The sequence below is a fragment of the Tiliqua scincoides genome, chromosome 2 (assembly GCF_035046505.1).
Source record: "Tiliqua scincoides isolate rTilSci1 chromosome 2, rTilSci1.hap2, whole genome shotgun sequence".
In the NCBI taxonomy this organism is placed as follows: domain Eukaryota; kingdom Metazoa; phylum Chordata; class Lepidosauria; order Squamata; family Scincidae; genus Tiliqua; species Tiliqua scincoides.
The window spans coordinates 125,761,618-125,780,495 of record NC_089822.1 but is presented as its reverse complement, the minus strand read 5'-3'; the positions used below and the strand labels follow the sequence as shown (position 1 = coordinate 125,780,495).

The window sequence follows — 18,878 nt, the reverse complement described above, 5'->3', positions numbered from 1 at the left end:
TGGCTTTCCTGCTGGTGTCCTAGCAGTGTAACACATATTCCACTGCCAGCCTGAGCCTGTCATCCTATAGAATTGGGCTGTAACATTGCTACATCTCTGGAATTTGATATGATTTCTCATCTAGCCTTTTAAAAAGGAATTTAAAAAAACATGGGGCGATCATCACAGAGCAATTTTCCCACATTTTAATATTTTTTAAATTTATTTTTCTTCCAAGGATCCTCTGCATCACATTCAATAACACTGTTATTAAAGTTTGCCTTTAGGATAAAGTTGACTAGACCAGAAAAATCTTATGCTCTGATCTAGTTAAGTTCTTGCACTGGACTATGGGAAGGGGCTGCAATTAGAAATTAGGTAAAGAGTTTTACTCTCCAATTAAAATGCAGTCACCTTTTCAGCACAATTAGGAAGCTACTATCACTGAATTTGGACTAGCGTCATGATAGCAGTTAAAAAGGTCATTCCTATTGCTCTTCAAAATGATTGTATGCATTCAACCTCCGGTACTCCTAGACCACTATAAAACCTCCATTCTCAACCACAGCACATCTCTAGCTAACAAATGCTTGGGAAAAACAATAGGGGATGGATATAAACATTTCCTGCATCGAGCTAGCCATTATCAGAAGGCCGTACACTGAGCTAGATGGCAATAAGAACATAGGAAAACACATTGCTGAATTAGACAAACAGTGCAATCCTATCTTGTGCTGGAACAGGCAGGCCAGGAGCCCTGCGCTGTATCCAGCACACAACAGGGCGCCAAAGTGGTTCAGCTGGAAGCAAGGAAAAACTCTTCCCCTTACCCCCAGGTAAAACACTGCAGCCCCTATGGGTCTCCTAGAACTTGTGCCACCTCCTCAGGTGGCATAAGTCTGAGGAGAACAGAGCAGCTTGAAGTCGCTCCACGCTGCTTGAGTATGGGGGCTAGGATCTGGTATAACTGCCACATTCCAGCCCTGCCTCCTGCTCCCCATCCCCCACCCCCAGGGCCACCCTCTGCCCGCCCTCCCCCCATCTCGGAATGCCTCCCTCCCGCCTCCTCCCTGCCCTCCCCAGACCCCTGCATTGTCCAAGCTCGGCCAATGCAACTTACCTAAGGAAAGCTGCTGCCTCCATGCTCCAGTGCACTTCCTCCTGAGGAGGTGCAAACATGCTTTAGGGCATGTTTGTGACCCTCCTGGGCAACCCAGAATTATGCCCTAAAGGTCCATCTAGCTCAGCATTTTGTTTCCAACTATGGTCAGCAAGATACTTCTGGAAAGCGTATGAAGAGGGCACAAATGCAGTCCCCCTTCCCTGTTTGCTTTCAGTTCCTGATGTCTAGCGGTATACAGTCTGTGAACAAGGAGGATCCATTTAGCTATTACGGCTCACTTTGGCAGTTCTTCTGCTTTTGTATGGCAATGCCAGAGACTCACGTGCTTTATGAACAGCTCAGCCAATAGATCAGGGTCCTCCAGACACTTCTCTAGTTGCTTGAGGAAATAACTGGATTTGGAGACAAGAGGGAACAGAGGTGTGACATCCACAGGACACGTTTTCCTGCTCCCCCCCCCGACAGATATATTTCAGTCCTTTGTTGTGAAACCCAAATGTTTCCAAGGGGTGGCTTAGATACAACACAATGGCCCTATAGCTATTCTCCCTCATCCTGCTCATCTCACATGACCCACCCAAACTTGGCAAGTCACTCCCCACCAGGATTTACTGTCAGCCACATCCTAATGATCCCAGAACCATTGCATGCCCTGCACCCAAGAATGGGTGCTCACCCACTCACTCTTTGTGCCAGTCGTAGATCTGGTGGATGTTCCCAAAGACTATCTTGTCCTTGCCCTTCATGCCCTCGGGGATGCCACGGGCATTCATGGTCGCCATGTAGCCCTGCAGAAGTCAGAAGAGTGGGCTAGAGGAACCAGCCTGCTTCTTCTTTAGGCCATGGAGGCACCAGCAGATAGGGTGTTCAGGGTGAAGCTAAAGTGATACTGGAGTCTAGACTGAGTCAGTGCCCAGAGGGAGATGAATAGAAACTAGGTGTGATGGGTTATGGCCTAGTGATTGGGGAAGAAAGGGTGTGTAGTACATATTACCCATAGCAATCATTTTCAAATGGGTTCTAGGTTATCCAGATTCCTCAATAAGCCTAATGGAACACAAGCTTCCCCTAAAGAGAGCTTGCCTATCAATAACAATCTTTCCCCAAAATGTGCAGCTGCAGGTAACTTTGGGGTGTGCTAGACTGCATTCAGATCATATGAACTGAGAGTATACCCTTCCCAATTCTCTGCAACACATAGAAGTTCTTCCATAAACAAGCTGGCGAGGGAAAGGTTGGTAAGGGAAGGGTTCCTTGAAGAACATTTGAAAAACCACTGTCTTGCCACGCTTAATACAGAGCTGTCTGCATTATCGGCAATGAAATCCAAATTCTACATGAAGGAAAGCTCAATTCTGCACCCAGAATACATTATGCAAATCCAATATAAAGTTGCTCAGTTTGCATGCTTTATTCTGAGCCCTGGTATCTCAGCACCTGAGCCGTGGGGTGGGGGAGAACATGCTGTGAACTCTTTGCATTTTCTTTTGCAATGCTATTAAAATAAAATTGCATGCTGTGAGTTTTGTTATTATTTCTTTGTTAGTTTTAACGTTCTGAAATATGTAAGGCAACTTGGGAAAAACTGCATTTTTTAAAATGGGATACATAGAAGATTGGGATAAATAGAATATAAAGATGGTCTGCATAAATTAGAATACTTTTAAAAATTAAATCCTAACTTAAACATAAGAGAGGGTTTTTCTTTAGAGTTTTGCTACTGTTTTATTTCACACTGACTTCTAATACTTCTGCTCCTTTAGTCATAAGAACATAAGAAGAGCCCCACTGGATCAGGCCATAAGCCCATCTAGTCCAGTTTCCTGTATCTCACAGCGGCCCACCAAATGCCCCAGGGAGCACACCAGATAGCAAGAGACCTGCAAGGCCTCCTGGGAATTGTAGTTTAAGAACATAAGAACAGCCCCCGCTGGATCAGGCCATAGGCCCATCTAGTCCAGCTTCCTGTATCTCACAGCAGCCCACCAAATGCCCCAGGGAGCACACCAGATAACAAGAGACCTCATCCTGGTGCCCTCCCTTAGTCTCAACATCACCACCTTTTCAGACCTTGGGAAGAGCTGTAGTTCAGTGGTAGAGCTTTGCATGCAGAAGGTCCTTGGTTCCATTTCTGGTATCTCCAGGTAGGGCTGAGAAAAACACTCTGTTTGAAAACACTGGAGAGCCACTGCCAGTCAGTGTCAACAATGCTGCAATGGATGGATCAGTGGCCTGACTCTGTATAAGGCAGCTCCAAACATCCCACATATGGTCCTGCAAAACCTGAGTTTATGCACCATTTACAAGGATTTGACAAAGAACAGCACAATCCTATGTATGTCTACTCAGAAGTAAGTCCCATTCAGTTCAATGGGGCTTACTTTCAGGTAAGAATGATGAGGATTGCAGCCACAGTGGCAGACAGGGTTGAAAGCCTGATTTGGGCCAAAAGGTATCACAGAAGTGTAAACATTAAGGAAGGTTGACGTCATGAGTCATTCAAAACATTTATACTGTATATGCCATAATACAGGCTCAAATAAAACATGTTCCACAGATTAGGGGTGGAAAAAGATGCAAGCAAGTTCCACAGTAAGCCGATGTGGTTACGCGGCAGAGCCAAGGAGGCTATAAAAGGCAAGATGATTTTCAAGAAAAGGCAGAAATCTTGGCCTAGCGGGAAAAAAAGAAGACAACCACTAAGCACACATTTGGCAAGCCAAATGTAGATGTACAAGGTGGCAAGGGAGAAAAAAAAAAGGCACTTGAAGAGCAAATTGCTAAAGATATTATAATTCTCAAGAGAAGTAAAAAGGAGACAGGGAAATAGCAGAGAAACCTAAGGAGCTTTTGTTGGCGTTAGTCTTCGCTGCAGAAGATGCTGGAGGGATACAATTCCTGAATCATTGTCTCTTGGAATCTGACTGACAAAATAAAAAGGAACCAGGGTTGCCAGGTGGAATCCGCCCCAGAGCCCTTAAAGAACAGAGGAGGAACTGCTGAACTATTAACTAATATATGTGACAACAATAAAGCAGCTTCTTTACCAGAGGATTTGGGATGTCGCCAACATGTTACCAAACTTTTAAATAAAAGGAACATGGAAAGAGCTAGGAAATAAGCAGACCTGTTCTAAGTATACTGACGGAAAGCATTATTAAGACTAGAATTGGTATAAACAAACATGTTTTATTGAAGAATTGGCATGGCTATTACCAAGGGAAGTTCTGCCTTTTAGAATTATGTGAGGGCATCCACAAACATGGAAGAATGAATGAACCAGTGGACATGGTTATTCTGGCAAAGTCCCTATCAATGGGCGCAATCCTAACCCCTTATGTCAGTGCTTTCCAGCACTGGCATAGCGGTGCCAATGGGACGTGTGCTGCATCCTGCAGCTGGGTGTCACTCACGGAGGCCTCCTCAAAGTAAGGGAATGTTTGTTCCCTTACTTCAGAGCTGCATTGCCCTTGTGTCAGTGCTGGAAAGCACTGACATAAGGGGTTAGGACTGCGCCCTTACTTAATTAACTAAGGCCCAAATCCTAACCCACTTTCCAGCACTGGCATAGCGGTGCCAATGGGACATGTGCTGCACCCTGCAGTTGGGTGTCACTCATGGAGGCCTCCTCAAAGTAAGGGAATGTTTGTTCCCTTCCCTCAGAGCTGCATTGCCCTTATGTCAGCACTGGAAAGCACTGACATAAGGGGTTTAGATTGCGACCATAGTCTCTTAAGGAAATTTCACAGTCATAAGTCAATGGGTCCTCATTTTGAAGGGCAAAAAAAGGACATGAGACAATGGCTTATGCCAAGCTCAATATTGCCTACACTGACTGATGGGGCCTTCTAACATGGGTCTTCACCCTCCCCAACTTGGAGTTGCCAGAGATTGAACCTTTTGCACTTAAGATCTGTGCTCTGCCATTGAACTGCAGCCTTTCCCATATGGAAGGGCAGAAGACGACCCAGAAAAGGACAGCTAAGGGAAGAATCATCTTTGCCAAGAAAGGCTTGAGAAGTTGGCTTTTTTCATTAGCAAAATAAAATATGACTAAAGAGGAAGGAAGCTGAAGTTTATACAATGATGGTGTGAAGAGAATGGAGAAAATCACTATATTCTCAAGACACTAGAACTCAGCGTTGACCAACGAAACTGTCTGGCAGCAAGTTCAGCATCAAGAAATGGGGTACGATTTATTAACGCATAATAATGTGAAATTAACTCATGGAATTTATTGCCGCAGAATGGGAGTGGTTGCTGGCTTATAATTCAAGGACAAACTACAGGGAAATTACTAGCAGCTCTCAACTTGTGAGGTTTGCAAAATGGCATTTAGACATTTCTATCAGTGGCTACAGGTTGTGATGGCCAAATGCTATCTCCAGATTCAGAGCAGTGTGCATCTGATTACTAGTTGCTGGGAGACAACGGGAGATGGGGCAGGGCTGCTTGCCTCCATCTCCTGCTTGTGGGTTTCGGATGGCTGTTGTGGGAAACCAAATGTGGAACTAGATAGGCCTTTTGGTCTGGTCCAGCAGAGCCCTTCTTATGTTCTGATCTTGCAGCTGTCATTGGAAACAAAGCACTTGACTAGGGGCCAAATCCTATCCAGCTTTCCAGCACTCACGCAGCCATGCCAAGGAGGTGTCTATTGTACCCTGCAGTGGGGGGACAGTCATGGAGACCTCCTCAAAGTAAGGGAAAATTTGTTTGCTTACCTTGGGGCTGCATTGTGGCTGTATCAGCACTGGAAAGTTGGATAGAATTGGGCCCTAGAAGGGCCTGTACTCTGATGTAGGGAACACAATTCTCATGTTGTCACCTTCTGTTCAGTGGCATTGAGGACACATGGGCATGGAGTAGGACTGGAATTTCTGAGAAAGGGGAAGGTGCCCCTGCAAGGCAAACACACTTCTTCACTTAAACATGGGGACCTGCTGCAGCAATTACTGGATGCATATTTTTAGTAACAGTGACGGCTCTAAACTGGTTTTTTAGAAAAAAGAACTTGAGATACTCAAGAGGGGTCCAAATACTGTTTTTTCTGCTATTCTTTCTAAAATTTTGTGTCAGGCACAATGCATTGGGATTGGGCATGTCTAAAGAGGCAGGGTGGAGGCATCTGTCCACAGGAGACAGAGATCTTGGTACCCAGAAAGAAAATGGTAGAGCAGAGGTGAAATTGAGGCATTTCCACAGCATAAGGGGCTCTTGTTTCTCCCAGGAAGGGTAGAGTGCACCCAGATAGGAAAGGGACTAGTAGACATGGCCTAGTGGGCACCAGCACCCATCAAAATCAGGCAGCTGCCTGAGGCCTATGGACAGGGGTGCTCACACTTTTTTGGCTTGAGAGCTACTTTGAAACCCAGCAAGGCCCAGAGATCTACCAGAGTTTTTTTTTTTACAATGTTCGCGCCATCATAACATATAACATTGATGTGTACAATGTATGTTGGTGTACCTTGAGCCCCACTGAGTATAACAGGACTTACTCCTGAGTAGACATGCCTAGGATTAGGCTGTGAGGCTGCAATCCTAGCCACACTTACCTGGGAGTAAGCCCCGTTGAGTACAATGGGCCTTACTCCCGGCGTTTCCTCCCAGAGGCACCTGAAGGGGGGGGTCGGCACTCCGCAATCTACTCATTTTGCCTCGCGATCTACCGGTAGATCGCGATCCACCTATTGAGCACCCCTGCCTATAGACATGTGAAAAGACAACTGATTCACCCTCCTTGCTGCTCACTTGGTGCTCAGAAGGATTAAGAAACATGGATGTGAGTGACCAGCATGCTTTCACGGGATGACAGGCAACAAACACCTGCCTAGGATCCTAAAAAAATCTGGAGACAGCCCTACTGGTGGAAGGGGAATGAATGCCTCAAATGGAGGGGATGTTGGCACCTCCACAATCTGGCCCAGGTCCTCCACGTACATCTTCTCAGTCTCAATCAACTCCCTGAGAACAAACCTGCAAACAAGAGGAAGCAGCAGTGTCTGAGGAAAGAGAACCTCCCTGTATGCCCTTTTTCCCTCCCTCAGTTTTCTGCCCACCTACACACCCCTCCTATCTCCCTGTCTGGCATGCATATTGCCAGCTGAAGAGACACAGCAGAGCCTCCTCTGCATAGGCCCTTGCAAGTCCTACAGTCTAGAAGCTGCTTTACAAGCTCCAGACATAGCAATCATGGTGTATAGTCATGGTGCATATCCCATACCATGCAAGAGAGAGGCATACATTTAACAAATGCATGTACATGTGGCAGAGGCCATGGGCAACTGCTATTCCCCACTGCACATACACACAGTACATACAGAGTGCACAAAGGATGTGCAAATACCTAACCCTTTGAGGGTAAACCCTGAGTACACACCATACCCTTGCATTGAACCTGCTAAACTGTTATCACATGGGATGGCCATTATTTGACACTCACCAGATCTGGGCCTCTGTGCTCCCCAGCAAGCCCAGTCTTTTTAGATGGCAGAGGCTGAAATTCCACCCACTCCCACCCCTGCCCTTCTCTCTTGGCAAGCCTATAAGCCGGTGCACCAAGGGAAATCACTTACATACTCTTTTCTAAGGCACTGCGCCTCTCCTCCTCTTCCTGCTCCTCAGAGGCTGGGGGTTGTACTGGAGGTTCCGAGGGGGGCTCTGGGCTCTGAGGATCACTGAGGAGCAAAGAGGGGTCAGGACTCTGGCAGGAGGGAAAGAAAAGAAACCTTTACATTACAGATATGTAGCCTTACATATTCTAGCTGTTGGTTAGCAACCTTCAGTCTCAAAAGACTATGGTATAAGCCTACAGCACCCAGTATTCCTGGAAGGTCTCCCATCCAAGTACTAATCAGGCCTGACCCTGCTTAGCTTCTGAGAATCAGACAAGATCGGGCACATGCAGGGTAACAGTTGCTGCCTTGGAAAGAAATCACAGTAGGGGAGAATGGGACTCAGTGGCGGACCTCCCATTATGTTTGATGGGGCAAATGCCCCAGGCACAAGCCTCTGTAAAGGTTTGGGGGGACAGTCCTTGAACTCCATTTCCAGGGAGAGTCCAGCAAATGCCTACATGCATGTATTATATATGTAATGCCTCTAGCAGCCTCGGGAGCACAGGACCTTGATGATGATTATTAAATAATGTCTTAATTATTATTAATAAATGCAATATTATTTCTTTCTATATCTCTTTTTTTGTCTAGTGGGTCACAATAGATTGTCATTTTTTAAAGAAAGCCCCAGCGCTAAAAAGTTTGGGAAGCACTGTTCTAAACAGATTGCATTTACTTTCCTGGTTATTAGATATCATCACTCATATTCTGATTCATATTCAATTAATCAATGTCAATTAATCAATGTCATTAACTCTGACACATTCCATAATTGTTTATAAAAACTGGTTTTTGATTAAACATCTGGCATTTTCCAACTTGGAGCTATCGGTGATTTTGTTAGTGACAAGATGCCTCTCACTAATTCAACATCGTCCTCAACTACTTTTGTTTTTAAAGTTTGGTTTTACAAACAAAAACAAGAATACATTTTAAATCTTGCTAATAAAATTTAAGGCAATGAAATATTAACAGCCCAGGGTGCAACTGAGCCAAACTAACTGCAATCAATGGGCTTAATGCCCAACTCTGCATAATATTGGACTATTAGCATTTTAATTATCAAATTCAATACTTTACAGGCTGTATTTCTAAACCTGACAATATCTAACAGCATCCATAAATGGGTGTGCTGTGGGGGGAAAAAATTCAAATTAAAAGGGTTTATGAGAATTGGCTGAGATGCATTCCAGCTCTAACCTGGTAGTGGGTTTCGTTATAATATTGTATTAGATACTGTTGCTAAGAAGTATTCCACCCGGGTCCCAGACACCTCATACCTAATTATGGGAGGAAGCCATCCACACACACCAAAGAGGCACCACAGGGCCACCTTGTACCATGGAGGAAAGAGGTGTTGTGACCTCAGTCCTCTCACTGAGGCAAGACACTCATATCCCCCCAACTCACCTGGATGAGTGTCCCTGAGCCATCCCCTTCTAGTAAGTTGGACAGCAAGGAAAGGTCTGGTAGGTGAGAGTTGCCATCCTATAAGACAAAGAAAGGGTGTTAGACAATGGCAATTTCATAGCCTGACCTACAGGAAGCAACACAGAACTCTTCCAAACCATCCAAGCTTCCCTAAAATATAAAGAGCGGCGCTGCCATCGCTATCGATTTCACCAAGTTTTACCATCCCAAATTGATCTGAGACATACCACAAACTGCCAGCACTACCCTTGCACAGTGCTTTGCCATTGCAAATACCACCGCTCCCTTACCTGGCTGCTCACTAGCCATCACCTCCTCTGTTCCTCCTCTTCCCATTCTTCTGTATAATGGTCAAAAGTATAAGCACTCTGTCCTCCACTGTATCTGGTCACCCTGTCAAAGGCTCACTTGCACCACAATCCTACGCAGGTCTACTCAAAAGAAATTCCCATTGCATTCAATGGAGCTTACTCATAGGGAAGTGTCTATACAATGGTTAAAGGCAGTGGTTTCCAAACTGTGAGCCATGGCTACTTGAAGAGGAGAGCCATGGAATCCTTGCGAAAAATCTACCGCCCGATACAATGTATAGGATTGTAGCCCTAATGGGGAGCTGTGGCCAATGGCCCAGTAGGTCAAGGGAGCTGCCAGTCAAAAATGTTTTAGAATAACTGATTAAAGGTCTAGGCACTGTGTCCTCAATTGTATCTGGTCACTCAGTATGACATGGCTTGCTTGTTCCATTTAATTGTAGTTGAATAAGTTATCCGCTCTTTCTACAGCACACCATCTCTCTGCTTCTACCATACTGTGCCCTAGATTTGTAAGCTGATCTGCAGGGACTGGTTGGTAGTTAGCCCTGCTTTATGTGAATCTACATTTCTTTGCTCTTACCGTGCCAATCGACTCTCGTGGGACAGCAAAGGGCCCCTCCGCTTGCCCCAGCAGACCCAAGTCAATGCTCTTGCGATCCTCCTGGCGCCCATGCCGCCGCGCCCGGCCCTCTGCTTTCCTGAGTGGGCGTTCGCCCCGAGGTAGCCCACCGGCACTTAACTTGCGCACAGGGTTGGTTAGCCATTTCTTGAGGGTGCTGACCGAATGACGGGAGGCAGGAGAGCTGGGGGCTGAGCTGCTGGATGCCTGCGGCTGTATTGAGGCCACTGAGGCTGAGATGCTGCCATCGCTGCCTGCAATGGAGTAAGGATCTGCAAGGAAAGGAGAGGGGCAATCAAGAACTATGTGGACGGATTTTGGATAGGACAAAGGCAATGAGGTAATCTGTACTTCCTAAAGAGAGATGAGGCTGTTCTTAAGAGTGTCCATTCACCTTGAAACCCTTCCCCCAAATTCTTGGAAGAGTTACTTTGTGGTGGGACAAAAGCATTCTGCATGTGCTCAAAGGCAATAGCAGGAGCAGGCCTATGATGAATGCCATGTTTTCCCCTATTTTTGGACACTTCTGACCCTTCAGAAGCTCTCTGCTTGGCCAGCCTTAAAAGCATAAGAAGCTGTTAAGAACATAAGAACAGCCCCACTGGATCAGGCCATAGGCCCATCTAGTCCAGCTTCCTGTATCTCACAGCGGCCCACCAAATGCCCCAGGGAGCATACCAGATAACAAGAGACCTCATCCTGGTGCCCTCCCTTGCATCTGTCATTCTGACATAGCCCATTTCTAAAATCAGGAGGTTGTGCATGCACATCATGGCTTGTAACCCGTGATGGATTTTCCCTCCAGAAACTTGTCCAATCCCCTTTTAAAGGCGTCCAGGCCAGATGCCATCACCACATCCTGTGGCAAGGAGTTCCACAGACCAACCACATGCTGAGTAAAGAAATATTTTCTTTTGTCTGCCCTAACTCTCCCAACACTCAATTTTAGTGGATGTCCCCTGGTTCTGGTATTATGTGAGAGTGTAAAGAGCATCTCTCTATCCATCCCCTGCATAATGTTGGGAAATGCTCCTGCAGCAGTCTTCATCCTTTGTTTGAAACATCATTAGCCCACAAACCGTGTGCTTAATTCAAGCTCACAGGTAACCAGACAAGCAGTAGGTTGCAAAGTAATGCACATTGCGACCAAAAATCAAAACTTCCCATATAGGTTAATGGGCTCTGAGCTATCTGTGACAGACTGGGAGAGATCTTGGGTGCTGGTTGACAGGAGCTCGATAAAAGTGTCGAGCCAATGTGCGGCGGCGGTGAAGAAGGCTATTTCTGCACTTGGGATCATTAGAAAAGGTATTGAGAATAAAATGACTAATATTATAATGCCATTGTACAAATCAATGGTAAGGCCACACTTGGCGTATTGCGTCTAGTTCTGGTCGCCACATCTCAAAAAGAGTACAGTGGAAATGGAAAAGATGCAGAAGAGAGCAACCAAAATGATTACTGGGCTGGGACACTTCCTTTAGGAGGAAAGGCTACAGTGTTTGGGGCTCTTTCAGTCTAGAAAAAAGGCACCTGAGGAGGGACATGATTAAGACATACAAAATTATGCAGGGGACCGATCGAATGGATAGAGGGATGTTCTTTCCCCTTTCACACCACACTAGAACCAGAGGATAGCCACTAAAATTTAGTTGGGAGAGTTAGGACAAAAGAAAATACTTCTTATCATGTAATTTGCCTGTGGAACTCCTTGCCACAGGATGTGGTGATGGCATCTGGGCTTAAAAGGGGATTGGACCCATTTCTGAAAGAAAAGTCCATCATATGACAAGTATGTACAAGCTCCTGATTTCAGAAGTAGGCTTTTCAGAATGCCAGATGCAAGGGAGTGGCACCAGGATGCAGGTCTCAAGATGCAGGAACCTGGACTAGATGGGCTTATGGCCTGATTCAGCAGGGCTCTTCTTATGTCATGTTCATTGCCTGCAGTTGTGACTGTGTTTTTGTTTTTCAATAAGAACCTCTCGAGTTCTTTGCTATCATGGAAGAATGAGTTTTTTTCAGACATACCCTCTCTGCCTGGTGTCTTTCAGATAGGATGGTAGTTGTGGATAGAACTACTAGTTTTCCCCCATTCAACTGATGACTCAGTAAAAAGGGAATGTGGAGAGCAGGATGGAGTGTGTGAGTGCTAACCACTAGACCAGTGGTTCTCAAACTTTTTGGGAGCTTTATTTCAAAAGTCTTTGTGGGGAAGGGGGAAGGGCAGCAACATGATCCACAGGATTGTGTTGCTAAGGGGGTGCTTTTACTTATGTGTGTTAGGGAAAGCAGCAGGAGGTGCAGGGAGCCCCGCGCAGCCCTCCACAGGCTCCCTGAGGTTTGGAAACTTCAGAAATAGCAAGTGCAAGCCACCTCCTGGTTGCTATTTCTGAAGATTCAAAGCCTCGGGGAGCCCTGCGGAGGATTTCGTGGGGTTCCCCACACCTCCTGCTGCTTGCCCTAACACACAGTAAGTAAAAGCACCCCCCTCGCCCCTCAGCAACACGATCCTGGGGATCGCGTCACTGCCTCCCCCCTTCCCCCATCCCTTAAAGGGATGGGGAAGCATTACACAAACCGGTGGGTCGTGACCCACCAGTTTGAGAACTACTGCATTAGACACTACTCCCCTTGGTCAGCCTGCTTTCTTCCTGACAAGGCCTTCCCTGACAAGGCCATAGCTCAGTGGCAAACCACTCTTTGCATAGAGAAGGTTCCAGATTCTATGTCAACCTTCAAACCACAGCCCTGACCCTGGACAGCTGCTACCAGTCAGGACAGAGAGTATAAGAGGACCAGTGGTATGGGTAAGGTCTGTCAAGTTAAGACCTGTAATTAACTTACTGTAAGAAGAGTACAGTAAGTGGATGACCACATTCATTCATTCATACATGCATACCCCACCTTTCTACCTAAAACATAGAACAAAAACACAATTTAAAAAATAAAACACAACAGACTCCAATGGATCACAATTAAAACTACATTTCATTAAAAAAAAATCTTTTCATTAAAAAAAATCTTTTTCATTAAAAAAAAAACTGCCTCCAGTTCAATGACCTCCTCCACTTTGCAATAGTGATATATATTAAGAAGTTCACTGTGGTTAAAGAGCTTTCACTGGCTTCTCCCCTCCTACTTGGACGCATTAACCCTTCGCTGCCTCCCAGCTGGCACTCCCGGCTGCTCGCCCAGTCAGAATGCTGGCCCCACAAGGATTTTCATGCCGCAAAAACAGTAAGTAAACACAGGCAGACTTGAGTCACAGTCAGACTTGCGTCAGCATGTGTGGGGATGAGTGCTGAGTCAGGAGGGCCCCGACTCAAGTTTTTTTTCAGAGTCTTCCACACGCATGACTCGCAAGTCACCGAGTCACCCAAAATCAGGCATTTTCATGACGAGTTCAAGTCACTGACTCGAGTTTCCAATCCTGAAAGAATGTATGTGACTGGGCACCTGCAGAACATCAACTGTGTAGGTACCATGCTGGTCTGGCACAGCTAGCAAGCAGGTCAAGAGAGGAAAAGGAAGTCATCTTCCCAGAAACAAGTACTGCAAAGACAGACTAGCAAGTGCCCAGCAGGAGCCAATAATGCAATGCAGTGGCATGGCACCTACTCCTGAAATAACTTTGCCTGCGTCAGGAACTCAAGATGCGTCAAGCAGTACCACAGGCACCTGACCCCACCTTGGAAACTGACGTGACAGTGAGGGGTGTTGCTATGGCAACCAGTCAGACTGCACATGCCTACATCCCTAGTTGGGACCGAAGCTTAGAAATAACCAATTTGCACCCACAAAGTGTAGTGATGCCTTTCCTATGGCTGCCACTCAATTCTCTATAGTCTCAGGTTTCACTGAAGTGGTAAACCTGTGACTGGGCTGTACTTTGTGTCAGGCTGCAGGTGGGGGCTCACATGGCTGAATATTCCATGAAGACATTCTTTCACATAAGAAAAGTAGCTTGTTGGGAAGAAGGGTAGGGTAGAACCCTTCTCCCACATGGAGAACTTTATTTTCTTTTGTAATGGAGACCTATTTGATCCTGTGAGGCCCCACTTGCAGCCTGAAATGGTATCACTCACTGAGGTATCATCTCAGTGAGAAACAAGCTTCTTGTTTTTCTAAACAGAATAAACAAACTAATCCTGGTGGCTTTAGTGAAAAGTTGGAAAAAATGAGATCTGCGCATGCTAGTGGTCTCTAGAATGACCGCTAGAAGAACCACCATTTTCTGCCAAGTCAACTACCACATCCTGTTGAACTGTTTCATACCTAAAATCACAAACAGGATGGTCTCCATCGAAAAGAGGCCTCCACACTTCAATTGTCTAAGACAGGGGTGCTCACACTTTTTTGGCTCAAAAGCTACTTTGAAACCCAGCAAGGCCCGGACACCCCCTTTAATGTATGGAGCCCCTGCTGGAGTCTAGTCAGTTTCGTCAGTTTTGTTGCTGCATGCCTGAAGAGCAGCTAAAGTGTCAGTTTCAGTGTCAGTTTAGCTAAATATGTCAGTTTCGTCTAGTCACTAGACGAAACTGACATATTAATAGTTTGGAGAGACAGGGCTCCGCGATCTACTCATTTTGCATCGCGGTCTACCGGTAGATCGCAATCCACCTATTGAGCACCCCTGGTCTAATAACTGGTTCGCACAAGGTATGCTGAGCATTTGATGACTTCAACACACGGGGATGATTTGCAGGTGGGAACGAGCCATCACAAGATGGGATCACAGAGAGAACTCCTTCATCACTTTAAAAAAAAAAAAAAAAAAGAAGGGCAACAGAGCCAGTTCAAGCAGTCAGCTGCTAGTCAGCTAGGGATGTACATGCACATGTCAAACAGCCTTGAGAACTTATGTAAGAATAATTAATTCCCTCACTAAAACAGGGCTGTGTACACACATTATGTTTCATAGCAAGTTGCCTTCTATCCCCAAAGATGCTTCAGGCATATATGGAAGGTCCTATCAAGCCCACCAGAATACCAGTAAATACAAGGGATCCTCTGTGTGGCGGCGGTGAAGAAGGCTACTTCTGCGCTTGGGATCATTAGAAAAGGTATTGAGAATAAAATGGCTAATATTATAATGCCATTGTACAAATCAATGGTAAGGCCACACCTGGAGTATTGCATCCTGGTCGCCACATCTCAAAAAGGAGACAGTGGAAATGGAAAAGGTGCAGAATAGAGCGACCCAAATGATTACTGGGCTGGGACACTTCCTTTACGAGGAAAGGCTACAGCGTATGGGGCTCTTCAGTCTTGAAAAAAGGCGCCTGATTGGGGGGGACGGGACATGATTGAGACATACAAAATTATGCAGGACATAATTATCCAATTATAGAATGAATAGGGCAATGTTCATTTCCCTCTCATACAATACCAGAACCAGGAGACATCCACTAAAATTGAGTGCTGTGAGAGTTAGGACAGACAAAAAAAAAATGTCTTTACCCAGCATGTAAAGACCCTCTCATACCCTCTCATTTCGCTCTCATACAACACCAGAACCAGGAGACATCCACTAAAATTGAGTGCTGTGAGAGTTAGGACAGACAAAAAAAAATGTTTTTACCCAGCATGTAATTAGTCTGTGGAACTCCTTGCCACAGCATGTGGTGATGGCATCTGGGCTAGACGCCTTTAAAAGGGGATTGGACCAATTTCTGGAGGAAAAGTCCATCACAGATTACAAGCCATGATGGGTATGTTCAACCTCCTGATTTTAGAAGTAAGCTACTTCAGAATGCCAGATGCGAGGGAGAGTACCAGGATGCAGGTCTCCTGTTGTCTTGTGTGCTCCCTGAGGCATCTGGCAGGCCACTGTGAGATACGGAGGCTGGATTAGGTAGGCTTTTGGTCTTATCCAGTTGGTCTTTTCTTATGTTCTTATGATGGGCCGCAGCTCAGATGACTTGGACTTGAGTTGCAAGTACATGTGTTTTCACAACTATAGAGATATGAGTCACACATGTCAAAAACTTGGGTACTAACTCAGGACTTGGTGGTTTTACCCTAAAATAAAAAGAAAAGACTTGAGTTAAGACACGCTTTTGTGTGTGCTTGTGACTCTGTTTTGTGTGTGTTGTGTGTCTGACTCTCTCTTTTTTTGGCTTACTTTTTCCCCACTGCTTCTGCAACTCAACTTGTTTCTTGAAAGGCATGGACTTGAGTCACAATGACTCAAAATCAGCTTTGGACGAATCACAACTGCTGCCCATTATGACTTGTGGGTGATGCTAGTCTAGGTGGGGGTAGAAACTCAGGACTTAACATGAGACTCTGCGCTGTGACTCTGGCATACTCCTGGTAAATACCTGACCCAAAATATTCTGGTGCCAAATTTTCTCTCTGCATTGTAGTAAAAATACATTAAGTTTAAAAATGCATTATATTTTTATACTACCCTTCCTCCAAGGAGCTCAGGGCAGCCTACGCCATTCTTCCCCCTTCCCCATTTTATCCTGACAGCAATGCTGAGAAGCAGGATAGGCACAGAGAGAACAGCTGAAGAGCATCCACTTTGCTTTGAACCTAGATCTCCCCTGGTCCTGGTCTGGCATTAAAACTACCAACAATAAGCAACCTAATCACAATTTGCTGCTTTCTAATAATCTCCCAGCATGCAACCTGAGGTGGTCTGTCTCCCTTGCCTAGCGCTCTCAATGGCTTTATAAACAAAACGACCTGTTTTTGCTGCCTACCGAGGGCTGCAGAAACTAAGCTCTCAGGCACCCAGCAGATCACAACATAAGATTGGTGGATGGTGCTCGGTTTGGTGTGTCAGATTAGTTCTGCAAGCCTTCATAGTTACACTATCAACATTGTTTGCCTCAAATGGCTTTTGTGAGGGTGAGCCTGGCAGCTACCCATATCGCAAGAGTCATTCTGGGTAAAGAAAAGGAGGGCTGAGTGTCAAGTCTGCATAAGCCGTGTGCCCACAAAGTCAGGCCCATCCTGTGCTGTTGACAAGCTAAGCTAACCCCCAGCAGCTCCCCATCCCCCCCCCCCCGCTTCCATGGGTGACAGGGCAATAGACTAGTCTTGGCGGCGGAGGAGTGTGCACGGCACGTTCCTTGGCAGGGCCTGTGCAGCTCCGGCTGCGCCTTCCACCATCTGTTTTTCAGGAGTTCAGTGTGCTGGTGGGTGGAGCCATGTGGGGGAAGAAGAAATCAGAACTCGGGGAGAGGACTTTATGCATTCCCCCCCCCCCTGATTCTTCACCAATTAATTTGTCTGGGCTCTCTAAGACAGTGGCTCAGACCATTGACCAGCTGGCAAGCAAAACTTCAGGACTCTGCTGCCAGTCAATATTAAAAATTGATCACATGATGAAGAGATCTGAGGCAGGCTCCCTATCGCATGGCTCCAGAGCTGTTTTTCAGTATTAGGAGGGACCCGGGAACATGTCAAGCAACAACAGAAGAATAGAGTGCCTTTGAGCATGCGGAGAGCATGTGCCCACACTTGCCTCATAAATAACCATCTTCTATCTCCACAGGACTGATTTCAGGCAGCAGGGCTCCAAGTTCAGAGGCTATGATTTCTGAGCATGATTGAGCGCCTGGACTCTCTCTTTTTAGGATAAAATAACTTCTGAAACTGAGAGTGTGTGTGGGACCAGATTGCTAGACAAAAATGTCAAAAATGAAAGAATGCTTTGTGCTCTTGGGCAGGCCTGTGACGCAGGGGTGACAGTAAATAGCTGGGGGGGGTCTCTGAGAATAAAAGATACCACTGAAATCTACAGAAATGTAGACATTCGTGTTTGGCCCAGTGGCTCTCATGTCAGTGAGCTGGATGTACTATTATTTCAACACTGCTAAGCTATGCATGTGGAGTGATTCTGCCCATGTGGGTGCCCATTGGCTCACACAGCTGTTAGAACATAAGAACCTAAGAAGAGAGTCGCTGGATCAGGCCAAAGACCCATCTAGTTCAGCTTCCTGTATCTCACAGTGGCCCAGCAAATGCTTCAGGGAACACACTAGACAACAGACACAACCTGTGTCCTGGTGCTCTCCCCTGCATCTGGCAATCAGAGGCAGCCTACCTCTACTTTGCACATACCTACCATGACTTGTAACCCGTGATGAACTTAGGGATAGGCACAGACCAGCCCTGGCTGTGCAGTTCATATGTTTGGCTTGTAAGTTTATCACGAGAGAAAAAAACAAATGCTTTTTATGTGGGGGTTGTGTGTGCTTCTATGGTTTCCACCTTTGAAACTCCTGCACCTTTAACAGCTGCATGAGCAACAGCAATTGAAAGATGAAGTTTTTCTTTCAACAAAATATGTTGATCTCTGCCTGACTTGCAGGTCTTTAAGACGCAAGATGCCTCTGTTCGTAACAGAGGTGGTGATACTGCAGAATTTACCATAGGGGCAGTAGGTCCCAAGGGGAAATATACCATCGTTTACCAGAACACTTCCCTCATTTTCATTTGTGAAGTACAGCAGTGACCTAGGAGTGCAAACTGTGGGCAGAGGATGTATATATGAATGAACTAAGGCAGATCCACAATGCTCTATGGCAGCAATTTTCAACCTTTTTCATCTCACAGCACACTGAATAGGAGCTAAAATAGTCAAGGCACAGTACCATTTTTTGACAATTGATAGGACATACCATGCTTCTGGTGGGGGGCTCACATCCTCCAATGGTCCTACTAATAAATGACTTTCCTGCAAACTCCCATGGCACACCTGTTTGGAACATTCACGCGGCAAACTGTGGCACACTGGCAGAAAATTGCTACTTAACAGCATTATAATGTTCAAGAAGAAG

General features: G+C 45.9%; 1 protein-coding gene across 4 annotated transcripts in view; it reads right to left on the bottom strand.

Moving 5' to 3' along the window:
- ARHGEF25 (Rho guanine nucleotide exchange factor 25) overlaps window positions 1–18,878 on the bottom strand; it is a 67,113-nt gene that overhangs the window by 12,582 nt on the left and 35,653 nt on the right. For 3 of the 4 annotated variants that reach the window (XM_066614581.1, XM_066614583.1, XM_066614582.1), the window contains 6 exons: window positions 10,042–10,352; window positions 9,127–9,204; window positions 7,675–7,802; window positions 7,009–7,075; window positions 1,787–1,890; window positions 1,425–1,494 (listed from right to left, as the gene is read on the bottom strand). In XM_066614581.1, the coding sequence (XP_066470678.1) occupies window positions 1,425–1,494; window positions 1,787–1,890; window positions 7,009–7,075; window positions 7,675–7,802; window positions 9,127–9,204; window positions 10,042–10,352 (758 nt within the window). Of the gene's footprint in view, window positions 1–1,424; window positions 1,495–1,786; window positions 1,891–7,008; window positions 7,076–7,674; window positions 7,803–9,126; window positions 9,205–10,041; window positions 10,353–15,664; window positions 15,734–18,878 lie in introns of those variants that run through there. The other variant, XM_066614584.1, reaches the window with a different exon arrangement.